This window comes from Prionailurus bengalensis, chromosome B1 (genome assembly GCF_016509475.1).
Source record: "Prionailurus bengalensis isolate Pbe53 chromosome B1, Fcat_Pben_1.1_paternal_pri, whole genome shotgun sequence".
In the NCBI taxonomy this organism is placed as follows: Eukaryota; Metazoa; Chordata; class Mammalia; order Carnivora; family Felidae; genus Prionailurus; species Prionailurus bengalensis.
In genome coordinates, this window is record NC_057344.1 from 174,937,971 (window position 1) to 174,964,559 (window position 26,589).

Below are 26,589 nucleotides of genomic sequence, written 5' to 3' on the forward strand. Positions count from 1 at the left end.
ATGACTACGTTCCACAAGACTGTAACTTGCATCTTGATACACACCCTCTCCATCGCCTTCTCAGTTTGCACGCTTGGAAAAATCAAGCAGCCCACATGGCAGAGAACCAAGAGAGGGCCAACATGCCACGAGGAACCGAATCCTGAATCTTACCAATGGCCACTTGAGCTTAAAAGTGGATCTTCCCCCAGTCAAGCCTGCAGATGAGTCCCCTCCTTGGCCAACACTTTGATTGCAGCCTCATGTGAGTCCCTGAAACAGGATCTAGTTAGCCATACCTGGATTGCAGACCCCCAGGAACTATGAGCTAATAAATGTGTGTTGTTTTAAGGCACTGGGTTTTTGATAATTTTGTTATAGAGCAATAGGAATCTGATACACCTGCCAAAGAACCTCAGTGGGGACTATCCAAACCCATAAAATAGTTTCTCACAATGTTGAACCTCAAAAGTGTAACTTGAGGTATAGATATTTGTTACTTAAAGTGTGGTTCAGGAGTTGGATGCTTGACTGACTGAGCCACCCAGGGACACCAGGGGTATGCATTTCAAAGAACTTATATCCTTAGCATCCAAGCAAGGCATGTGCTGGTACCATTTTAAAAATTCTACTTCTCTACCCACATAAAACATCGTTGGTATCCTCAGTGTTTGCTATCTGTGCAACATGTGACAGAAGAGGCATCCCATCGGTCAGAAAGTAACAGAATACAGTAAGATATGTGAGTTATTCAATCTGGGGACAGAATGGCAACTGATGACAGATATGGTTAAGAGTACCATTTCCACAGGAATTGGCACATGATTTGATACCTAAAGGTGGAGAGCACACAGGACATTGAAGGTAATAGATGTCGAAGAAGGTGCAGGTAGGAATATTTATGGGGCCTTTGGTGACTTGAAAATAGACCTATTTGGCTGAGCATAGACTTTAAGTAAAGGAATAATGAGTAAAGGCCATAGAAGCCAACATTGTGGAGAGAGATAAAGAAAGAGAAAGAGAAAGAGAGAAAAAGGAAGATAGATTACAATAGGTACCAATTGCTGTTTCAACTAAGGCATCAAAATATAATAGATCCCACATTCCAAACTGAGGAGTGGGTTGCTGATTTATCAGTAAGGTAGTCAAAATCCAGTGACATGACTGAGTTTCTCATCTATATTGGAATGTGTAAAAATTGGGGCGCTTGGGTGGCTCAGTCGGTTAAGCGTCTGACTTCGGGCTCGGGTCATGATCTCACTGTTTGTAAGTTCGAGCCCCGCGTCAGGGTCTGTGCTGATGGCTCAGAGCCTGGAGTCTGCTTCCGATTCTGTGTCTCCCTTTCTCTCTCTGCCTCTGCTCATGCTCCCTGCTCATGCTCTGTGTCTCTGCCCCTCAAAAATAAAAAAAGCTTGGGAATAATCTAAGAAGAGAAGAGAGGGGGTTTAGAAAGAGTGACTGGGGTGGTGTGGGCATTAAAATCTTGCCTTCAGCACGCAAGAGGAGAGGGAAGGGTGTGCTTCCTTCTCCACTGCAAGGCAACTTTACTGGCAACACCACTCAGCTTCATCTGCATCCTCTTCCTGGTGCCTGTCTTCTACCTGGAAAGGCTAACAGGTGAGGGATGGCCTAGTCAGCTGCTGTGACAGCAGAGCAAAGAAGTGGCTTCACTTGGGGAAGGAGTGGCTGTGATTCCCATAGTTTTTTGAAGCAAAGAATATGCTCTGGCAGGGCAGGCCTGTCAAGGGGTCTTCGGTCTTATCTATAAAGATGGTCTGAAGGGACCAGCAGCCCCCAGGTAAAGAAACCTGGAGCCTGAGGAATAAGTCAAGGAATAACAGATGTTCTCTCTCTTTGGTGGGAATGGAGGAGGATAGATTCCCAGGGGTGGGAGGCAGTGTGGGGAGAGGAGGCTCCAAAGAACCAATGAAACTTCACACGAGAGAAAAGTCTGTTTTAAACACCTTCCATTACTATTTAGCTCCGATGAGAGTACCGAAGTAGAATTTGCTTGCCCTTCTTCCTCTCCCTCACAGCCCAAGTCTGTGAAGACAAAAAACTGGTCAGCAGGAAGGAGAATGGCAAGCAGAAGACCTGGCGGGGAAGGAGAGGCAAAGACTGAGTCCCCAGCATACAGACTCGGATGGGGATTTGCACACAAGGGGTGCATTAGGGAGTACCCCTCAGATCGACACTGTGTGTGTGGGCGGGGGGCTGGGGAGCATGTGATCGGGATTGGGTAGAGGAAGGCATTGGACTGGGATGTAGTTGCTACACAGGCTCTAGGCTTTTCCCTGGGGTAGTTCTAGAGCTGGGCAGCTCTTCTCAAGTCGTCCCTCCTTGGAAGAGGGTTCTCTACACTTCCTTGCCCCCATTGGTCAGTGCCTGGGTAAGGGGTGTCTCTGGGGAAGAGGTAGCTCTCTTTCACTGAGGCCAATTTCCAGAGATCCTCTCCGCTGAGAACCTTCAGGACCCATCTTACAGCAGCCGAGGGACAGTTCAAGCCTGCCCGCGGATGGCACATCATGCTTCGGTAAACGGACGGCACAAACTTCCCAGTGCAGGCATCTTGTCTACAGGGGCATGGGCACAGGAGAGAGAGGAGTTTGTAACCATCACGGTGGACTGAACTTCCAATTAGCTCCAGAGTAGCTCTCAAAGCCTTAAAGGAACCAGGAAAATCATAGGGCTTGCTCTACATTTCATCCATGGGCCAGGACAGAGATATCCCCACAAAATAAATTTATGGAAATGTGTATCTAGCTAACTAGCTAAATAAACTTACACCCCCCAAACCTTGGTTATGAGTGCAGCAGTTTCTAGAGAAGCAGCATCAGGGAAGATAACTTTTACATCAGAAGATTCCGGGGTAGCGGGGGGGTGGGGGGGGCAGATTATGCAAAGGCAGTCCCTGGAGCTGGGGTTTCATACCTTTTTGGTGTGTGCTTTTTTTTTTTTTCAAGTTTATTTATTTTTTTTTGAGAGAGAGACAGGAAGAGAGGGAATCCCAAGCAGGCTCCATGCTGTCAGTGTAGTGCTAGATGCAGGGCTCGATCTCATGAACCCTAAGATCATGACCTGAGGTGAAATCATGAGTCGGACAGATGCTTGACTGACTGAGCCCCCCCAGATGACCCTGTGTGTGCTTTTGTATATGATCCCTTCAGCAGTCTGGCATAGCCTGTGGAATCTCTTAGCCAAATCCTATTTTTTTATTAAAAAATTGTTTTAAGTTTATTTACTTATTTTGAGAGAGACAGAGACAGTGTGAGTGGGGGAGGGGCAGGGAGAGAGGGAGAGAGAATCCCAAGCAGGCTCCGTGCTGTCAGAGTCTCATGAAATTGTGAGATCATGACCTGAGCTGAAACCAGGAGCCCTTTCAAATCCTACTTTTAAATATATGAAATAAAATACATAGTATTACAAAGAAACCAAGTCCATTGAAATACTGTTATTGAAAAGTTAAAAAAAGGGGCACCTGGGTGGCTCAGTCGGTTAAGCGGCCGACTTCGGCTCAGGTCATGATCTCCCGGTCCGTGAGTTCGAGCCCTGAGTCGGGCTCTGTGCTTACAGCTCAGAGCCTGGAGCCTGTTTTGGATTCTGTGTCTCCCTCTCTCGGACCCTCCCCCATTCATGCTCTGTCTCTCTCTGTCTCAAAAATAAATAAACGTTGAAAAAAAATTTTTAGAAAAGTTAAAAAAATTGTGGTAGCTTGATATGTGCCCCTGCACACGTTAAATAATAAAGTTTTATTTTAAATCTTTGAAATGTTACATTTCAAAGTGATTCTACAATAATAATGGGTATACGCAGCATTTTGAAATATCTGCACATCTGTAATAAATATGAAAATACCTGTGATTTCTATTGTTGCCAGTGTTGCAGGCACTGCGGGTTGTTACCTACGTCCATAACTCAAGGCGATGCTAAATTTCACTTCGAGATTATTGAAAATAGTGAATAATTATTGCATGGATAATTTAAGATTAATGTAATGAAGAATTGCAAGATTAATAAAGATGTAATGTTTCCCCACCCAAATCCACAAAACCCCTGAATTCTATTTATACAGACCCCTTGGGGGCCCATGGATTCCAGATTAGAACCCTTGCAATCTGGAATAAGACCAGGCAATCCTCTACATCATAAAGTAATGAGAATTTTTAGGATCTTTTTGTGGGAGGGGAAGCTGGCAGTGGACTGTGTTGAAGGTCTTGGAATTATGGAAAAGGAGACCTTCACTAATCCTAATATCGAAGAGGTAAGTGAGGGCCCAAGGAGTGTGGTGTGCTTGCCATAAGAAATTTTCCATGGCCATCATGGCTGAGAGAGAGAATGATGAGAACTGCCCCTTTTCCTCTTCTGTCTGTGCTGGATCCACAGATGACATTTGCCAAACTTTCAGGAAAAGTCTGTCATGTTCAGCACCTTTATATTAGCATGTTGTGGGGGGAAAAGAGTAGGCAGCAGCCATGTTAGGGGAGGGGGCAAAGAAGGGAGCGGCAGCCATTCCTAGAGGTCAGAGTGGCCATCCTAGAATCGTACCTAGAGAACCGTTAGGAGCCAGCTGACCATGAATAAGCAGCTGGCAGTGTGAACTGAGTCAGAAAGGCCAAGAGACCAACCTACCTCAACTCAAATATGTGAAAGGTAAGTGAGCCTGGATGGTGAGGGAGGAGCTGGATCGTGCCTGCAAGGAGAGGAACTACCCAGAGGGCAGACATTTATGTTATATCAGGCTAAAGGTTTTACCGTGACCCCGTAGGCAACAAAGGGCTTGATCCTGGAGGAGTGTTGAGCCAGGGAGTGTCTGCTATAATCAGGCTTTTGGAAAGAGCACTCTAGCAGAGGAATGGTGGGCTGTGGGAGGGGCGGTGCTGGTGGGGTAAGGGGGGACAGGCTAGACACAGACTCTGTTTGAGAGGCAACTGCATGACCAGGAACACAAAAGGAATATGAGACCCTTAGAATCATGCCTTTTAGGACATAGCTTGCCTTTCCAAAGTCAAAGGTGAGGTGGTTTCAGCAAGAAAAGAACTTGGGTGATTGCTTTGAAGTAGAAGGAACTGGCTTACCCAGTTCCTCCGTCTGTCTTCGTGTGTAGTTACAGAAGAAAGGATTGATTAGAATTTCAGCATCAAAGTTCTTCATCAAGGGGGTGCCTGGGTGGCCCAGTCGGTTAAGCTTCCGACTCTTGATTTCGGCTCAGGTCATGATGTCATGGTTTGGTGAGTTCGAGCCCTACATTGGGCTGTGCACCTCGGGAAGCTTACGGGATTTTCTCTTTCTCTCTCTCTCTCTCTCTCTGCCCCTCCCCCACTCATGCTTTCTCTGTCTCTCTCAAAATAAATAAATAAACCTTAATAAATAAATAAATAAAAAGTTCGTCATTGAGTCTCACGGTGGGGAGTGAGACGGGAGTGCGCTGCTGGGTGGGGGAGGGATGTTCACCGCACTGAATCTCACCTTTGGCCAAGCATGTTTCTGGTGATACAGTTCTGCATGAGTGCTGAGCCCCGGGGCAGCACCTTAAAGCTCTATTTAGTGCATACCATGCATGAGCTCTCATTCATTTGTACTGTTGTGACTTCACGGGGTTTGCAGACACAGGGGGCACAGAGGCACTAGGGGAGGCACAGGTCCCCAGGGCCTCCTGCAGGCTCAGAAAGATGGAGAAATCTTGGAAAGCACGACCCTTGGGAGTAAAAGCAGAGGGTAGGAGTCCAAGAGGCTTTTCAGTTACCACCTGAGAAAGGAATTAGGGGCTCAAGCCAGGTCTCTACGGTACGCGTGGCTATGTATGGTCTTGGCAACCGAATGGCCCATATGGGATTCTCAGAGCTCCAAAGACATTGGCAGCATCTGGATTATGTGGCAAGAGGGCCTTTGTCGTCTCATATCTTCTGTCCTGCCGCCCTGATTCATGCACTTCATGCTCCACCAGACCCCTCAAGTTCTCCCCGTGCCAGCCCACACGTGAGCTTGTCTCCTGGACCCCTTAGCCTTCCAAACTGCTAAATGACTTGAGAAACCTCTAGGATGCCAGGCTTTTTCCTGGAAAAACCCTAAACCTGGCTACATCTCCTAGGCTGCCTTCTTTATTCCCACCCCCTGCTGCCAGGCACCGTAACAGAGCATCATTCAACTGAGCAGATTGGCCCATGAAAAATTCATGGGCTTCAGCTCCAGCTGTTTCCTCAGTGACACACAGCACTGCCTACACCAGTCCCCTCTCCTGTTCCCTTCAGCGACCGTGCAAACCTTCATCACTCTCAGAATCTCTAAGCATTGGCAAAAAGTGCCCTTCCCTCCAGTGAGTTTATTCTGATACCGTGCAATCTGGAGAGCTCTGTCCTCAGGATAGGAGGAAACGGGACTTGCAGAGTCCCAGGGGGAAGCATACCTGGCAGCACACAATAAGGCAACACACCCCAGTGCTTAAAACCTGTCCCCCTCCCCTGCCACCAACCCCTGACTTTGGGTCTCCACGGTGTCAGCAGTCAGCACATTCGGGGCTAACTCTACCCCTCTCCAGGGAAAGAAAAGCAAGGTTGGATCTTGGTTGGCATGACTCAGGCTTCTGTGGGCGGGAGAGAAAAATCTCAAGCAATGCCCAGATCATGATTGACATAGGACACAGTCACGCTTGAGTGTGCATGTGTGTGTGAGCACTGGTGAGAGTGTACATGTGTGCTCTTCCATGCGAGTACACAGCCTCGTGGGCAGTGCGAGCTCATAAGCAGGGGAGGCTCCCCTCTGCTTTTCCAAGACTTGACCAGAAAGCCAGAATCTCTTGCCTTCGTGTTCCTGGGATAAGTTAGTAAATGATGCCCTTGTGCAGTACACAACACAGATGCCTGTACTGATGGCTCTGACCATGGTCTCCTCAACACCCTTGTATCGTTTGCTTCCCTTCCATTGTCAGAGGATGGCTTTGCGTCTGTTAATGTGAACCTCCTCAATTTTCTATTTCCTACCTGAAAGTATATTCACATCTGCACTTTTCTTTTGCCATTTCCCTTCAATTACAGAGCAAAAGGTATCTGCCTTTTGTTCACGGCCAACATATCCTACATTATTGATCCCATCAGGAGCCTTCCCTAAACCTTGCTGTGTTAGCTGTCCCCCTCATCACATCTTCCTTTCTGTTTTCCAGTTGTCCCATAAAATCAACTCCATTTCATAAAAGCATTCTCCTGGCGCCCAAGGCCCCTCTACCACTCCTTTTCTTTTCTCTCCCAGCCAAGCTCTGGAAAGAGAACTCTCTGGGACTATTTTTACTTCTTTGTCCACTGCGCTCTGGCTTCCCCCTCAGTGTTCTTTCACAGGGCCTCTGGAACCTCCATGGCGCCTGATTTGCTGGATAACTTTTCAGCCCTTATTTTGCTGGACTCTTTCGTCCATTTGACACTGATGATCACTTCTATCTTCAGGAAAACCTTGCCTCGGTTGGCTTCTGCGAGTTAGGGTGAGGACCATGCCCAACATCTCTATCTAGAGGACCAGCTGCGCTCAGCTGGGCAATCCTGTGTTCTCCCGAGACACGGGAAATCGATCCACAGCCAAACCGTGGAAGTCATGCTGCACGGGGCCTGGGTGTGAGGAAGCTCTGGGAAGCCCCGGCCAAGATAAATAAGTAGTAAATAAGCAGCATATGGCAGAGAGAGTCGGAGAGAAAGAGAGATAGACAAAGACAGAGATAGAGACAAAGAGAAAACAGAGACAGAGAGAAGGGAGGAGACAGAGAGAGAGAGATGGGCAGAGAAACAGAGAGAGAGAGAGACAGAGGAAGAAAGAGAGATATAGAAGAGAGACATGGACAGAAAGAAAGACAGAGAGGAAGCATATACTTGCTAAGAGGTAGAAGTGAGAATGATGTGGCAGCCAGAGAGCTGGAGAAGGCCCCTCACCTCTTACATTTACTCTTTTTTGCTCCTGGTTCTAATTTGCTTGAGGACTTGAGGCCTGGCCCTTTTTATATCCATGAGAGAGTTTACCCTTAAAATACATTTAGTATTTATTGAGCTAGTGTTTAAATTTCTGTTGATTGCAGTCAAAAGGAAGCTTGACTAAAACAGATACCTTGTACCCTATAGAGCATGTCCTTTGAAATGTGCATTGTGGGTTTTACTGGGCCCAAGCCATGCAGTTCTCCCCTATAATTTTCTCTTGTTCTTTACTGAGAACAACCATGCCAACGTATATCCACCTGGCTGTGAGGCTCTACCACCACATGGCCTGAGTCACTTACACACAATTTTCAGAAGAATGTGTGCCCATGAAACAAAACACAACATCATGTCCAGGAAAGGAGGCAGGGACTATGGACACCATTGCTAACCCATCCATCAGATTTCACTGACATCTACCGAGCACGTTGGCAAAATTAGGACTTCGGTATGTGCAGCTCCTGACTTAGGATGAAAAAGATCTAACTGAACAATGGAAATTCTTCTCACCATCCCTAAAAAGAAAAAAAACACACACACACACAACTATTTTAGTGATAGAATAATTTATTATAATTTATGACAATTTCAGGGTATTTGAAGTTCTTGATTCTCCTTTTATGGACTATTATGCTCAGCTCTGACCCACAGTTTTGTCAACCCGTTTTCTCCTTCTTTCCCTCCTGCATATTCATCACTGTGCAGCCAACACCATGCAAATTCTCTCACAGAGCACTTGCTCATACACCTCCCTCACCTCTGCGATAATCCCCAGGACTCAGCCCGAATTGTTCCTTCTCTGCGAAGCCTGGCTCAGAGCTTCCAGCTGCAATCCTTTTGGTCTTCTTGGAATTTTTCTCTAGCCTAGTGGTTCTCAACCAGGGGTGATTTTGTCCCCCAGGAAACATTTGGCACTATCTGGAGATATTCTGGGTCATCACAACTCAGGGTTTTGGAGGGAAGAGTTCTTCTGGCATTTAGTTCGTAGAGGCAGAGGATGCCGTTAAATATCCTACAATATTCAAAACAGCCACCCAACGAAGAATTATCTGGCCCATAATGTTTTCATAATTTTGAGAAATGCTTCATTCTAGCCTGACTTTGGCACCCTGCAACCTATCAGTTGATTACTTTTTATGGCATAGAGTCTTCGGGCTGGATGGCAACCTTCAGGAACCAGCCTATCACCCCCCTGAATTTTATGGGTAAGAAGACTAACCAAAGAGAAGCTGCTGAAAGTCAGAGTGAGTTACTGGCAGGACCCTACACTCTCCCCCAAACCTTTGACCATTTCCAGTCTGCCATGCTGTTGTTTCCTTTTTTCCAGGTATAGTGAAGTTTCTTTTTTCTTCAAAAAAAAATTTTTTTTTAACGTGTATTCATTTTTGAGAGACAGAGAGAGACAGAGCATGAGTGGGGAAGGGGCAGAGAGAGGGAGACACAGAATCCGAAGCAGTCTCTGGGCTCTGAGCTGCCAGCACAGAGCCCGACGCAGGGCTCGAACTCACAGAGCTGCTAGACCCTGACCTGAGCCGAAGTCGGACGCTCAACCGACTGAGCCACCCAGGCGCCCTGAAGCGTTTCTTTAAGTAAGGTTAGGATGTTTTATTAAATGTGCAGTGACTCTCCCTTCCAACTGCCTACCCTCAGCCCAGTACTAGGAACATGGTATATACTTGCTATCAGACCAAAATAACTGTAGGTTTTATAAAATATCATTTTATTCCCCTGCTATGTATATATATGTGTGTGTGTGTGTGTGTGTACACACACACACACACACACACACACACACACACACATATATATGTATATATATGTAAAATTGTAAGCTTTTCTCCTAGATATAACGTCTCAAAAGGAAAGATGACTACATCTAAATCACAGGGAGAATAAATTCTACAGAGATCTTCTGCGGAAGTGTTTTCAACATTAATTAAAGTAAATACCAGCCAACTGAGTCTTACGCATTTAAATGATGGTGATGAAAATGACCACTTTAGGAAAACAGGAAAGGTTTCTACTAAGGGGAATGATTAACTGAATTCTTTCAGAGACACTGGAAACAAAACAAAACAAAACCCAACAAAAAACAGGACAGCACATTGCATAAGTTTGTAAATTTGATTCCTCCAAACTCTTGTTTATAACCTATCCCTATAAACAAATATTCTCCTTGAAGAAAAGAGCACGTAATTGTTGATGTGGAGCTCAAGAAGGCTAGGGTAAGCATGCAAAGACAGAATAAGACTTCATATTGGAAAAGGGGAGCTGCTTGGCTAGTATTCTTCATTTCAGAGGCAGAGCAGTATAGGCAGAAGTTCAAGTGCAGGCCTGCAGTGAGCTGATCCTGATTTGAGTCCCAGTGACACCATGGAGAGGCTGTGTGACTTGGGTAGATTCCTTAATCCTCAAAGGCTAGTCTTCTCAGCTTTGAAGGGAAAGTCAGTAACAATACTTCTTAAAATTAAAATTTGTGAGGATTTGGTGAAGGAAACCCTCACCATGGGATGGGGTTAAATCTAAGGGATGAAGTAATGAATGCTATTGTTATAACCATTTTTACCTACTATCTTTTAATTTTATTTCTGGAAAAAAAAAGGGAAGATCACTAGTCATGAGACTATTTTTATTTTTATTTCTCCAGGAGAAACGTGACATCCCCTTCCTAATATGAAAGAGAACTTCCATCATATTGGAGTCTTCATGTTTAAAATAAAACAAGTGATGGCTTTTAGATGCGTGTTTGTGGTACTTTTTAAATCGTGCAAGCAAATCTGTAGTGTACCCGGAGAATAATTTAAACTTGATTTTCTCTCCCTCCTTCCTCCCTCCCTCCCTTCATCCCTTTCTCCTTCCCTTCTTCCCTTCAATGAGATGTGCAAATGCACATATATGGGGTTTTGTGACAGTAAGGTCTCTATTGAGACTGTCAAGCAGCTAAGTGTTACCAAAAAAGTCTGAGAAGGGATATTTCAGAGACTTGGTTTCCAACCCTGGCTCATATGAGGTATGAGGTATCTGGAAAGCCACTTAACTATCTCTCATCTCTAAAGTAAGGGGCTTAGTAGATGGTTACTAAGGTTTTCTCCAGCTTTAATTACAGTGTTGTATTTTTACTTCTGGAGAGCCATGAGCAGACATCCAACTCAAATATGTTGTTTAAAATGGTCCTGTCTTGGGGACCCTGGTTGGTTCAGTTGGTGGTGCGTATAACTCTTGATTTTGGGGTTGTGGGTTTGAGCCCCAGGTAGGTCATAGAGATTACTTTAAAAAAATGGTCCTGTCTTTTTAATAGTAAATTCAATATATGGAAAAAGAGTGAAACATTATTCATTTTTCAAGTGATATTTTTTTATTTAAAAATTTTCTTTAATTTACTTTTGAGACACAGAGAGAGAGAGAGAGGAAGCAGGGGAGGGGCAGAGAGAGAGGGGGACAGAGGATCTGAAGTGGGCTCTGGGATGACAGCAGCAAGCCCAATGCAGGGCTTGAACCCATGAACTGTGAGATCATGACCTGAGCCGAAGTCAGACGCCTAACCGACTGAGCCACCCAGGTACCCCTCAAATGATATTTTGCATTTTGCATAGATATCTTGGTTCAAGCATTTTGCTGCATTCTAAGTGCCAAAACCAGAGCTGGCTTTATGGACGTACAACCTTTACACAGGTCTGCATGCTTAGAAGGGCTCCATAATTGATTTAATGCTCTGCTATTGCCATTGTAAAAGTCTTTTTTTTTTTTAATGTTTATTTATTTATTTTGAGAGAGAGCGTGAGTGGAGAAGGGGCAGTGAAAGAGGGAGATAGAGAATCCCAGGCAGGCTCCTCGCTGTCCATGCAGAGCCCAGTGCGGGGCTGGATCTCACAAACCATGAGATCATGACCTGAGCCAAAATCAAGAGTTGGAGGCTGAACCTACTGAGCCACTCAGGTACCCGGCCACCTTGGAATTCTTAATAATTTTTGAACAAAAGGACCTGGATTTTCATTTTACACTAGGCTCTGCAAATTATATAGCTGTTTCTGGCTACAACTGATAGTTAGCAGTTTAATTTCCAGGCTTAGGACTCTTTTTTTTATTGTTGTTAGAAACCTACACAGAACTTTTTCCTCTGCAGCCATTCTCAGTTTTTAGGGTAGTATAAAACTGCTTCACCCGTCCGACTACAGGATGTGTCTGCAACTGTGCACGGGACACGTAGCGCCTGTCCGTGGCTTCAGAGGACAGCGACTCCCATCCTCCAGTCCCAGCTATCTGTAGTGGTCTGAGCTTCTGTTGCTGGGGATTCCTGCCAAAATAGACTTACAGATAAGAGTCTATAGTAGACTGTTCCGAGGACTTAACAAGAAGATAAAAAGTTCTTTTTTGAAAATTGGAGGATGCTAGTTAAACCAAGGAAGAGCCTCATTCTGTGAAAAGCCCCAGCCCTCACCTGCCTCATGATGCCTGTGATCTTGAGCATTGCTGAAGGGCTGACTGTGTTGCTTCAGGAGTGTCTAAAGCGCAGTAAAGAGGGAACTACTCAGAAAGGCTCTAGGCTAATCAATGAAATGCATGTGATGATTCAATTTCAAAACCACTTTTGACCTTTTACTTAATGTGTACTGTCATTGAGCTGGGCACTGAGGGCATAGCAGTGAGCAAACACAATGAAGACAAGTTAATTCCAGTTTATCACAGTGGCCGGTGGGTTTACTCAAGGGCCTGTGAAATGGGAATACTACTCACCTCACAGAGCTTAAGTGAGCATACAAGATCTTAAGTGACTAGGCACTTAAAGAGCTATTTCGTTAAACTATTTGCAAGGTGCAATGTGGGCACACGATTAAAAAAGGGCTGACCGTGTTGCTTCAGGAGTCTCTACAGTGCAGTAAGCAGGGAAGTACTCAGAAGGGCTCTAGGCTAATCAATGCAATGCATGTGATGATTCAACTTCTGCAATTCCTGCAGGTATGTAGAAGTATGTAGAAACAGTTTAAATGGAAGCAGAGATAGGAAGAAATTTAAATGTATGGCCTTTTCTCTTCAATTTTCAAACAGTGGAACTTCACGTGCAGCTCCCCTCTCCGGACCAGTCACGGAGGGGAAAGCCAGTTGGATAGAAATGCCAACAAAGAATTAAGATCGTGCCCACTTCGATGATGGCCAAGTCAGCCCGTCTAGAGCTTCCTGTCCAGCTCTCCCTCTTCCTCTTCTTTTATGCCCGCCTGCTCTCTGCGCGGGGGAGGATGAACCGCGGAGACCCTGCCCCCGCGCCCGGCTCCCGCTCAATCCCCACGTCTGCGCTGAAGCCAGACTGGGAAACCAAGCGGGCGCCGCGAGAAGAGGTGGGACCGGGCAGAGGTGGGCGTGGCCGGGGGGGGCGGGAAACCGGCGGATGGAGGCGTGGTCGAGCAGTGGTGGGCGGGGCAGGAGGGGCGGGGTCACAGCCTTATCCCGGCGGCCCAGGCCGCGGTTGAAATGAGAGAGGAAGCAGGCGCCGCGGGCGGAGGCGGGGCCAGGCTGCCGTGGGTGGGGACCAGGGAGGAGCCCCGCGTTTGGCGGGGTGAGGTCTGGCCGAGCCGGGTGGTGGGGCCGGAGAGGAGGGTGCTTGACGGGGCGGGGCTTACAGCGCGCGGGGGCAGAGTCCTGCTCCACCGTCAGCCGCCGGCTGTCTAGCAGCACTGCCTGCAGGGGCCCCGGACGCGGCGCCCCGGGGAAGGAAGGCGGAGGAACGCGGCGATGGCCCCACGGGAACTCTTGGGGTCCGCGGTCCTGGCCGCCGCTGTCTTCGTGGGAGGCGCCATGAGTTCGCCGCTAGTGGCCCCGGGTGAGTGCCCCGCCGGGGCCTGGGCGCTCGGGAGGAGGCGAGGGGTCCGGACGGCAGCCCGGCAGCACCCCGAGCTGCCTTCGCCCTGGCACCGCCGCGGGATCCCGACACTGAACATCTGGCTGTTGGAGGGTGGCCCGGGCCGGGTGCGGCGCGGGGCGACGGCTCCCGTCCCTCCCTTCCCGCCTGCCCGGGACTCGCCTTCCCTCCTCTCGCCGGCTCCTCTGAGGACCTGTTACCCCTGGCGCGTCCCTCTGAGCTGTCCTGGGTGTAGGGAGCTGGCCTAGCTTCTTCGGGTGCGCTTCTGGCCGGGCTGAGCACCTTCGAGCCCCGCGGACCCCTTCCTTACGCGCTTGTCCTCAAAGGCCCCGCGAGCGGAAGATCGTGACACAAGGGGCCGGGTGCGCGGTCGTCGCCTCCCCCCGCCCACCTTTGTTTTATATTTTTAAGACCTTGGGGAGTTCCACTTCTTTCCTTTCCAAGTTTTCATTAATTGTAGTGGTTGATGGATTCTTGTAACAGGTTGGGGATTTCAGATGTCTTACCCACATATCCTGGACAAATCAGTCTTGGAAAAAGGGAAGGCTCATTTGTAAACTTACATTTTTTTTTTCTTTTTTGAGTCAATTCCTGTCACCACAAAAGGAACCTTCTGTGGTCAGAGCAGGAAGCCACCAGCAGAGACCGTAAAGTGTGTCCCCAATGACGAATTTGGAGCAGGAGTTTTTAATTGAAATCTAAAAGGAGGTGTAACTTTTATGGAAGTCAGGTCTCACGCTCTTTTGTTTTTATGGCTATAGACCCCAGGGATCCCTTGCCACCGTTTTCCCTCTTAGTTGTCACTTTAGAGCAGTAGTTAAAAAAACACTAATAAATATATCTCTTCGTGGCCGTCTGGGGTTACCACAGCCTGGAATCTTACGTCAGCAAGCTCTTCCAAGCTTGAGCAGCTTCTTTTCACATCCAAATAATAAGCATCTGGAAGCCTTCCAACCGTAACTCTCCTCCATGAAAACACGTACACTGCTCTTTACTCCTGAGAAGATTCCAATCGCTTACAGCTTGTAAACTGGCTTATCACTTTGGTCTTCACTTTTTTGTAGAACACAGATCATGTTAAGAAGGGAACAGGATGGCAAATATGTCTCCTGAGCCTTTATTAGCAGACCTGTATTTCCTTCAGTCATCCCCCCCCCCTCCCCCCGGGGGAAATGACAGCTAGTGACATGTATTATTGGATGAGAGATTTTCGTTTTCACCCTGGGTTTCATTGCTGAGAATGAATAGGTGCATAATCAGGTTCAAATTGGACTCGGGGTCATAGACAGAAACTTAGAGAGCTAGAGTCAGTTGGCCCAGAATTTGAATAGCTTAACCTGGGAGTAAAATTGTTAAAACTTCAGCATGGATGCATGTAATCAGCCATCAGCTGGGGAAGTCTATTCCTGGAGTAAGTTTGGGTTTCGATGGATCTCTGAGCAACGCTCAGCTCTCAGGTCTGGAAGGTGATGAAAAAAGTTCTCATGTAATTAATTGTGTAGCAACATTTTAATGGAAGTTTAATATTTAAGAAGAATGAAATATCTAGAGGTGCCTGGGTGGCTCAGTCAGTTAAGCATCTGTCGTCGGTTCAGGCCATGATCTCAGGGTTTTTGAGTTTGAGCCCCACATCGGGCTCTCTGCTGACAGCTCAGAGCCTGGAGGCTGCTTCAGATTCTGTGTCTCTGTCTCTCTCTCTCTGCCTCTCCCCTGCTTGCACTCTCTCTTGAAAAAAATGAAAATAAAAATAAATAAATAAATAACTAACTAAATAAATAAATAAATAAAATTTAAAAATTAAAAAAAAGAATGAAATATCTAAAAAGGAAAGAGTACAGAGTACCAATGTGCCAGTGTGACTTGAGGCCTATATGAAGAAACGATGTCCTGACCAGCTAACATCTGGTCCTCTTGGGATCTAAGACAGTATTGTTTGTAGGGAATGTTTTAGGAAGGTAAGGAGAAAGAGCTACGAAGTAATGTCGAGTGCTTGCTATATGCCAGGCTTTGACTCGGGTACTTCATATGCATTTTGCACACTTATTTCTCATAACTCTATGAAGTTCTTATTTACGGTGAGGTAACTGAGGCCCAGAGCAGTTAAATCATTGTTTCAGTCACGTAACTGATGTATCAGCATTCAGTCAGAGGAGCAGAACCACTAGGAGGTGTGTGTGTGTGTCTATGTATCTTTATATGGATCTTTGACAACACTAGCCTGCCTGATTCCAGAGTCCGTCCTCTCTACTGTACCCCACTTGTCCCTGGAGAGAAAATAGAACAGAAATCAACCTCAGCAGGCTTGTTGAGATTCTAAGATAGGGAGTGTAGGACATCCTAAAATTGTAAGCATGTGGTTAGCAGAAGTTGGGAAGCAGAGAAAAGGACAGGTAACTTCACAGTGGGTAGTGACATTGTCTGTTTCTCTTCTTGCTTAGTAGAAGAATCTCATTAAACTTCTGTCTCTTAGAAGCAGCGTTTGAAACTATATACCACAAGCACCAGAAGGGATGATTTTCCACATCTTGGCTTATTTATGTCCTTAAGGTCTCTGGTTACTCAACCTTTGGGCTTATTAGTTTCTCTACCAGATAATGGGCATGGCCTTCTAGGAAGGAGTGGGTGGAAAAGGTTCCAGGGCTAGTGAAATGAGAAGGGCACTCTCCTTGGGTTTTGTGTGCTTCCATCCAGCCTCCTGACTTCTCATTTGATGCTAAAGATAAGCTTTATTAAATTCTGGGTTCTCCTTTGGCCAGGTAGCTACCGAGCTGTGTATGCACATAATACTTAATCAGTGGACAGACTGTTTTGAAAAAGCAGTCTTGGAGCGTGGGCTTCCATGCCCAAATCTAATTTCAAGAGGAAATGAAAAATTTGAGAAGTGCCTGCCATTCTCCCTCTCCTGCCTTTACCCTGCTAAAAGAAATTAATCAAACAGATGATTTGGGAGTTTCAGGAGTTGAGTTCAAATGAGTCAGGCCAAAGCCCCAGGCAATAGAAACAACAATTTCATTGTTACTTTTTAAAGAATTTGGCTCTGATGCTGAAGTTTACTTACGTATTAGGACAAAGGAGAAACTATTTAAAACTGTCAAAAAATGATTTAAATTGTCATTGGTTAAAACTATTATGTTGGGTGGTTTCTAATGATTTTCGAGAGCACTTCAGTAATTGGTAAAGATTTGGTGGGCTCCTGATAGCAGGCAGAATAATGAGTCTGGTGTGCCAACAATGACTAAAATTGGAATTTGGAGTTGGTTCATTGGAGACGCCTCACTCTTTTTCGGAGGAAGGAATGCGGTGTTTGTTATACCTGTTTTGTGGCAGGTTCTGGTCTGAGTACTCAGATCACTTAATTTTTACAACACATTGTCCGCTGTGTAATTTTATTTCTGTATTTATAGGTGAGAAAATTGAGTATCTGAGAAGTTAACTTGAAAAAGTCACTCAAATGTGTGAGCTGGGTTTGGACCTTGAGTCAGATCTCTTCAATTCTGAAGCCTATTCTTATTATCAGTAAATCATTTCTTTCTTTTCTTTCTTTCAAGCGGGAAATTTCTTTTTTATTCTAAGATATTTGTAAAGAATCACTAAGTGATAGGGTAATGGCAAGATACAGCGGAAAGAGCCCCAGGCTCTGACTTAGCCCTGCAATTGAAGTCAGGAAGAGCCTCTGCTCTGTCTAGAACTCCATGTTCTTACCTGTAAAATGGGTGTGTGGCCAGCTCGTACCTTTGTCTGCCTTACCGGCTGCCAGTGAGGATCAAATGAGTTGTTGTCTCTGAAAAGTCTTTGCAAGGGTAAAGTGGCATATCTCTTTTATCCTATGTGTGATTTTTTTTCTGTGTTTCTTCCCCAGAGTGTCCATTAGGCTGAACTTATAATTCAGCCAAGTTATTTAATAAATGTAGACCACATGTACTATTAGGTTTTCATTCTGGAGGTAGTGATGGTTTTGCGAAGATAGATTCATTGTACATTTATGAAAGCCCAGAGTGACAATACCTTAGATTCATGAATTTGCTGCCACTGACTGGGAGTTATGTAGACAGGCCTTCTTTTCCCATTTCCGTTTCAGAAAATTCTCCCAAGTATTTAAAGTTTTTTTTTTTTTTTTAATGTTTATTTATTCTTGAGAGAGAGAGACAGAGCATGAATGGGGGAGGGGCAGAGAGAGAGACAGAATCTGAAACAGGCTCTAGGCTCTGAGCTGTCAGCACAGAGCTGGACGCGGGGCTCAAACTCACACGCCGTGAGATCATGACCTGAGCTGAAGTCAGATGCTCAATCGACTGAGCCATTCAGGCGTCCCAATTCTCCCAAGTATTTAAAGTTTGGAGGGAAGGGGAAAGAATCACCTTTTGATCTCATCACTCCAAGGTACTTGCCACTGTTAGTGTATTTCGTCCTAGACCTCTCTCTATTTTTCACTTGGGTAGGATCATAATGCAAATATAATTTTGTATCTTGCATTTTTCATTTAATGTTATACATGAAGGTTTCTCATTTCCCTACCTACTCAAAGAATAGCTGCATAGTAGTTTATTATATGGATTCACTGATTTTCACCTCAGTGTGCTTCCGTTTTAGAAGATTACATTTATTACTGATTATTGTTAAATGGATTTGAATTTTCATATGAATGGTTTCAGTGAACATGTATGTGTAACGCTTTGTCTGGATATCGATGACGTCCACAGAAAATGGATTCTTGGAAAGGCAGTGTTGGCGTCAAAAGTGTTCATGTTTTTGAGGCCATTGATGATCCAAGTATTAGTGATCTGAAGATTGTCCCAGTTTACTTTTCACAGCAGTGGTGGAAAGACTCACTTTTCACACTGTTGGCATTTTCTCTGCAAAACACATTTGCTAATTTGTAAGGCAGATATTGGTATCTTGATTGTTTTAATTCGGATGTCTTTGATTACTGGCAGGTTGACTGTTTCTTCTGCTATTTGAGTCATTTGCATACGGCTGTCATCCTTTCTGGACAATTCTGAGGTCTGAAAAGCTCTTAAAACCAGAAGTTTTTTGAGGCTTTTTTGCATACTCCATTGGCAGTAAAACCTCACCTGAAGCACTGTGAGATTCTATAGTGTGTATTTATCTCACTTCGTTTGAAGATTGCTAAATTTTGCTGCAGTAATCTCAATGAATTTGATTTCTGAAAGTTACATAATGTGTGCTAAATGCATTGCATTACCTTTCTAGAATCACAAAGTCTGAATTTCGAGGCACGGCTGACCTCCAGGTTTTCAGATAAAGGATTATGGTCCAGCACTTCTTCCGCCGTGACTCATTTGTTCTTGTCTGTGGGCAGCCAAACGTAAAACTGCTTAAAATAGTCAAATATCCTATGGAGAAAAATAACTCCTCAAACAAGTGGCACTTCACAAAAAGAAGCACTTCTTTGGTATTCTAGTGTGGAATCTAATAAAATGAAGATACCTGGGAAAAGCTGAGGTTTTGTTTCTTCCAAGTGGCTTTGGGGATGGATGCCCATTATAATGGGAGCTTTATGGAGAAGTTGGGCTCAATTTCTCTTCTGCTCTCCTCTGCCATGGAGAGCAAATGGATCTCTTTGTAATGGAGGAAAAAGAAAACAACCAGAATCTACCCAGGGAACTTTGTGGGGAGGGAGGGATGGATAGAGCGTGGCAGATACCCCAGGCAGACTGTTTCTGTGCCATCCTGTGCCAGTCATCTCACCTTGAGAATCCTTTTGCCAAACTCTGTTGAACTCGGGAACTGGTTTTCTTTTTTTTTTTTTTTAATTTTTTTTCCCAACATTTATTTATTTTTGGGACAGAGAGAGACAGAGCATGAACGGGGGAGGGGCAGAGAGAGAGGGAGACACAGAATCGGAAACAGGCTCCAGGCTCTGAGCCATCAGCCCAGAGCCCGACGCGGGGCTCGAACTCATGGACCGCGAGATCGTGACCTGGCTGAAGTCGGACACTTAACCGACTGTGCCACCCAGGCGCCCCGGGAACTGGTTTTCTATTGCTCCTTAGCAATCAATACCCCAAGGCCTCCACCCTCTTGTCTTTGCTCAGCCCAGGATTCTAAGTAGTTGCCCACTGTACCGACTCTCCCCGCCCCATTCCGGTGTATATGCATTCCAGCCATTAAGTAAAGTGCCATTGTACTGAGGGAAAGAAGGCTTTGAACTACTTTCCTCATCTGTATCATGGAGAAAATATGGCAGAGTTGCCTCCGGGGGTTGCTGTGACTATTATATGAGCTAAAACAGGAGAGTTCATTGGACAGTGTTTGACACATAGTAAATACTGAAAGAGTATATTATTGTTATTTTGTCCTGAACCAAGTATTAACCCATCACAGCTGTCGGGTGGGACAAAGTTTCCAAGTGCTATAGAATTTACCTTTCAGGTCCTCTGCCATTGCCCGAGGCATCTCCTAGCTCCTGATGAGGCTGGTTGTGTAATGGCAGGGGTAGGGGTTGAGGAGGCAGGGGTGGGCAGTGCTTGAGGCCCCAGGGGAGGAGGAGGAGTAGGGGCCAGTGGGCTTGGTGGGGAGTTCTTTTGGGATGCAGGGGAGATGTGGGGCTGAGCCTTTAGCTGCCAATATTAGGCAAGGAAGGAGAGAAAGAAAAAAGGAACGAAACCATGAAGCCTGAGATCACGGCCTGTGCCAAAATGAAGAGTTGGACACTTAACCGACTGAGTCACCCAAGTGCCCCATGGATACGGGGAAATAAGAAAATATTTAGTCCTTGCCCCCAGTTCCTGGCACAAAGCTCCTCGAACCCTTAGGAGTTCCTAAATAGTAGGAATGTCTTTTGTCATTCATTATAAGCCCCTTGGAGCGAATGTGAATGCTCTTGTGAATGCTAGGTAGGTGACTTAGGGTGGTACCCTAGATAGCCTCAGGATGGGGCTGGTCATCTGAAAGACCTTGTGATTGAGGATTGGGACTTTCAACCTCACCCATCAATTTCTGGGAAGGGGAAGAGTTAGGGGGAAAGCTTCTGATTAAATGCTTTAAAAAACTTTTGGGGGCACCTGGGTGGCTCAGTTGGTTAAGAGTCTGACTCTTGATTTTGGCTCAGGTCATGGTCTCACGGTTCGTGAGTTCGAGCCCAGTGTTGGGCTCTGCACTGACAGCACATAGCCTGCTTGGGATTCCCTCTCTCTGCCCCTCCCCGCTCCCTCTCTCTGTCTCTCTCCCTCTCCCTCTCTCTCAAAACAAATAGATAAACTTTAAAAACAACAACAACAACAAACCCCAAACTGTTGAACAAGACTTGATGAGCTTCTGGGTTTGTGAATTGCCTGGAGATATGCGGAGAATAGCGCACCCAGAGAGCATGGGAGCTCTGCGTGCTTTCACTATACCTTACTGTAGGCGTCTTTTCTATCTGGTTGTTCCTGAGTTATATCTTTTATAATAAACCGGTGATCTAGGAAGTGAAATATTTCTTAGTGTTGTTAGCTGCTTTAGCAGATTAATCACAACCAAGCAGGAGGGTGTGAGAACCTCCGATTTATAGCCTGTGGGTCAGAAGCACAAGGTGACAACCCGGACTTGGAATTGGCATCCAAGGTAGGGGGAGGGACATTCTTGTAGGACCTAGCCCTTAACTTGTGGGATCTGATGCTCTATCGGGTAAATAGCCTCAGAATAGACTTGTTGCTTGGTAGTGCCGGGAAAAACACATACTGGAATGAGAAGGTAGAGTCCTGTAGCATTAGGGCTGGAAGGGACCTTGACCATCTCCTCAGAGCTTATTTAGCAGGTGGGGACACTGAGTTGGCCTAGGCAGGGCCAAAGCAGGTTCCTTTCCTGGGTCTAGGACTCTTCCCATTGCATTAAAGCTGGCTTTCCATGCAGTGACCCTGGCTCTGCTGCTTCTGGCAAGGCTCCTTGGTCCACATTTGCCCTTGGTCCTCAGGCTCCAGATTCTGGTTTGCCAACTCTCTGGATCTGGGTGAGCAGGACTTAAGAAGCATGACTTGGCTAACTGACTCATGAAGTGATTGTGGTGTTCTTAGTCGTGCAATTTTAGAGTCAGAGGGGACTTTGGTGGTCATCTTGTAACTAACGCCTCTCTTTGCAGATGGGGAAACTGAGCCCTCGGAATTTCAGTGGCCTGTGGGGGTCAGGAACAGCCTTAGCCTGTAGTGGAGGAGCAGACCATTAGGTTTGGTGAGGGGAGGGCCTGTGTTCGTGTCTTGGTCGCTGTCCCCGGCCAAGATCCAAGCACAGGACCTCTAACAGCGCAGATACTTAAATACTGGAAGGAAGGAAGCCAGAGTTGGAATCCAGGTGTTCTGACTCAGCCCAAGGCTTTTTGTTTACAATAAAGTGAAGCGTTAGGCTTTCCAGTATTCACCCACAAATATTAGCTGTTGTCTCCCCGCGCCGTCCCTTCTTGAATTAATAAGAGGCTGTTTTGTCTGTCAGCCTCAATGGGCCACATTGTTCCAAAAACCTGAGGTGGAAAAATCTGGTCATTGAGAAAAAAAAAGAATGGCAATAAAAGTAGTTAAGTCCTGCTTTATCAGACGAGTATGGTAGGACATTGATATGTTTGGAAGGGTTAGTGAAAATTTTCAGAGCGAAAGTTTTCAAAACCCGAATCCATTCGTGAAACTCTTTTCAGAGGTAAACTGAATTCAGTTGTGTCTCTACAACCAGTACTTCAAATGCATCTATTAATGTCTATCTATGATGTTCCATGGTACTTTATATCTTTCCTTAATACCTTTGTTTCACGAGTTAATTTCCTGCTAGGTTTCTTTTTTTTTAAAGATTTTTTTTTTTTCAACGTTTATTTATTTTTGGGACAGAGAGAGACAGAGCATGAACGGGGGAGGGGCAGAGAGAGAGGGAGACACAGTATCAGAAACCGGCTCCAGGCTCTGAGCCATCAGCCATCAGCCCAGAGCCTGACGCGGGGCTCGAACTCACAGACCGTGAGATCGTGACCTGGCTGAAGTCGGACGCTTAACCGACTGCGCCACCCAGGTGCCCCCCCCTGCTAGGTTTCTTAATTCAGCAAATGTTGGTCAAGGAGGGCCTTCTGGCTTGGGAGGAACTGGGGATAAAGTGATGTGAGCAAACGAGGCTCAGTGGGCGCCTTTCCGGAGCTAGCAGCTTATCAGGAAAGATGATGAAACAGGCAGTCACGATAAAGTGTCCTTAGTAAGTATGGCTCCAGCCCGAGTACCTAACCTGGGGCTGGGGGTGGGATGAGAGGCCAGTACAGGTTGAGCCAGACTTTCCTCGAGCAAGGAAATGAAGCTTAAGCTTATACTTGTAAAAATGTTGGTATCGGTGAGGTGAAGAGAACTAGTGGTCACAGAAGAGAGGGGGTGAGAGGTCCGGTTCAAACACAGGTGGGTCACCGGGCCCCACCCCAGAGTGTGTGCGTCAGCAGATGTGGGAAGGAGCTGGAGAATTTGTTTCCCAACACATTTCCCAGGTGATGCTGCTGGAGTATCACTCGTGAGTGGGGAGGTAGGAGGTGGAAGAGCTAGGGGGCTGTGTTTCTCTTCACCAGGAGATCCCCCACTCTTGGTGCGCTGGGGGTACGCTTGGTGCGCTGTCCATATCTTGTTCTCCACCTGTCCTTCAAGCCAAGATCAAGGGTAATACTCCTCAGGAACCTTTCCCGGGTTTTCGCACCGATGTTCCGTCCTGTCAGTAGACATGAGAGTCCATGAACACACGCTGCATCCATTCCATGTTATTGGACATTAAATTATAAGCAGTTGTTTTCGCTGTGTTTTTCTGACCGGAGATCCTTGAGCATAGAAGACATGCTCAGATATTTCACTGCTGGACCAGATTCTTGCCACCAGTCTGGGGAGCGGGCTGCCGTCTTCTCTGTTTCGCAGAGATGAGTAAATGGAGATTTGAGATTTACTGAGGAGTCACCGAGATGGAGAGAGAAGTGAGATGTGTCTCCCGCTCACGGCACAGATGAGGAGAAGCCACTGCTAGATGGGTGTTCCTTGCTCGCAAATGTCCTTTGTCATTATGTGAAATTGCATGTGCTGCATGCTCAGGACCACAGGTAAAAGGAAGGTTTTGTATTTAATCTTTTCTTTTTTTTTTTTTTTTTAGCTTTTTCACTGGAGGTCCATCTACTTACAGAGGAAACAAAGGCATCATAAATTGAATATAGATTTTACTTTTAGTGGGAAATGGGCTATTTTCTTTTTTAAAAAATGTTTGTTTATTTTTGATAGAGGGAGAGCGCGAGTGGGAGAGAGTGGAGAGAGAGGGGAGACACAGAATCTGAAGCAGGTTCCAGGCTCTGAGCTGTCAGCACAGAGCCTGATGCGGGGCTTGAACTCACAAACTGTGAAATCATGACCTGAGCTGAAGTCAGATGCCCAACCGACTGAGCCACCCAGGCGCCCCTCAAATGGGCTGTTTTCCAAGAAATTCTTTAGGAATCATCCTTTTGCTTTTATTTTTATTTATTTATTTTTTTTCAACGTTTATTTATTTTTGGGACAGAGAGTGACAGAGCATGAACGGGGGAGGGGCAGAGAGAGAGGGAGACACAGAATCGGAAACAGGCTCCAGGCTCTGAGCCATCAGCCCAGAGCCTGATGCGGGGCTCGAACTCCCGGACCGCGAGATCGTGACCTGGCTGAAGTCGGACGCTTAACCGACTGCGCCACCCAGGCGCCCCCCTTTTGCTTTTAGAGTGACTCTTTGAATAGAGTAATTCAATTTACATGTCATTAAGTTTAAAAATGATTTTTTAAAAGTTTTGGCATGAGGGGGATATTAAGGAAAAATGGATTTTGGTTTCCTAAAAAGACACACAGTAGACAGTTATGCCATTACCCTTCTTAATTGGCCAGATAAGTTTAGCCGAGTGGTTGAAGACTTATAAAGAACCTATGCGTAAAATGTCACATGATAGGTAGCGTTTAAAAAAAACAACGAACAAATATCCTTTTCAATATCGGTAACATGCCTTCCTCCCCCGTGCATACATACGAACATAACATGGCTCTCTGAGATTCCTGTAAGGGGTGGAAGCTTGAAGAATTCACTGGGCTTTCTGTCTCACAATATAGCACCAATTTTCAGTGTTCTAACAGCGCTTCATAGCTGGAAGTCTCCAACACAATCATGTGAATTATCTACAGTATAAAAACAGCAGCCCGGAATTTCCTGGCATTGGTAAAGTGGCAGATGGCTAATGAACAGGCATTCCTTCATTTTTCTTTACACGTTTGTGCTATATGCTTGTAGAGCCTTAATTCCTTTGCTGCTTCCTCACTTCTTTCCAAGTTCCTCCTCCCCTACTAAAGGCAAAGCACAAAACAAGCATGGGTAGAAAAAGAGGCATTGAAGATTGATGGAAGCTAGGTGATAGAGCCAGGAAGCTGGGTTGGTTTTTTTGTTGTTGTTTAATTTTTTTTAATGTTTATTTACTTTTGAGAGAGAGAGAGAGCACGCGCGCGCGTGCACACACACGTAAATGGGGGAGGGGAAACACAGAATCCTACGCAGGCTCCAGGCTCTGAGCTGTCCTCACAGAGCCTGACATGGCACGAACCATGACATCATGACCTGAGCCGAAGTCGGACACTTAACCAATTAAGCCACCCAGGCCCCCAGGAAGCTGAGTTTTGAGGGTAAAATCTCTTTCACATGCCTGATTGCCAGGTTAGCGTCTTAATAGTCTTTGCAGGTAAAACGTGTAGATATTCCCACCATGCAGTTCATTAAAAGACAAAGGGCCTTATTTGAGATACTATTAGTTGTTGTGGAGGTATGAAAAATGAAAAACAAACTTGGTTCCTGCCCTCCACAAACTTGTGACTGAGAAGGGAGTGATAAGCGATGAATGCAAACCATTGTAGAATAATGGAGAATGAGTTTGGTATAATCCAAGAACTACAAAGTGCTGCGTGGGATCACAGAAGAGAGACTTTCCTTCTGTTGGGAGAGGTGGAAAGGACTTCAACATGCCTAAAGCTTGGCATAAGTAGACCTTAAAGGGAGTGTAGGGGAGGCACCTCCAGCAAGAGGAACAGCCTGTGAGAAGGTATAGAGGTAGGACAGGAAAAGTCAGTGCAGGGTTCCTCAGTGAAAATCACATGATGAGACTGGGGGGAGGGGAGGCTGAGGCTAGGCTCTGGAGCTCCTGAAACTCTGCACTTTATTGTGTAGGCAGTCCCCAGCACTGTGATGTAATGGCAGAGCCCTAGATGCTGAGCTCAGTAATCCCGCAGTTTCAGACATGGCCCCAGTACTTCAGCAATTGATATTGCTGTTCTTTCTTCTTGTTTCTTTGGCAGTTTTTTTTTTTTTTTTTAACATTTATTCATTTTTGAGAGTGAGACAGACAGAGCATGAGTGGGGGAGGGGCAGAGAGAGTGGGAGACACAGACTCAGAAGCAGGCTCCAGCCTCTGAGCTGCCAGCACAGAGCCCAACACGGGCTCGAACTCACAGACTACGAGATCACGACCTGAGCTGAAGTCAGACGCTTAACCGACTGAGCCACCCAGGAGCCCCTCTTGTTGTTGTTTCTAAGTTGCTTCTTTAGAGAGACAGAGATGGAGAGAGAGAGAGAGGAGGAGGATGGGGGTGGGGGTGGGGAGCAGGGGTAAGGAGAATATCTGTTCTTTATAGATCTCAGAGTGGTTAGGAGTCTCAAATATTGTAGTCCTTTGTAAGTAATAGAAATATGACACATAGTGTATAGGTTTAATATAATACATATGACACACAGAAACCATTTTTCTAAGTTTAAGGTGTGCTGGGAGATTGGAATCCTAAAGTAAGATCAGTGTACCGTCTTGATGGTGTG

The 26,589-nt window shown here is 45.9% G+C and overlaps 1 protein-coding gene across 1 annotated transcript in view; it reads left to right on the forward strand.

Moving 5' to 3' along the window:
- The first annotated feature begins 13,523 nt into the window (after positions 1 to 13,523).
- The window catches only part of RELL1 (RELT like 1), a 69,413-nt gene continuing 56,347 nt past the window's right edge, over positions 13,524 to 26,589 (forward strand). Inside the window, exon 1 of the mRNA XM_043572805.1 lies at positions 13,524 to 13,743. Within this exon, the coding sequence (XP_043428740.1) occupies positions 13,656 to 13,743 (88 nt within the window). The 5' untranslated portion in view covers positions 13,524 to 13,655. The remainder of the gene's footprint in view (positions 13,744 to 26,589) is intronic.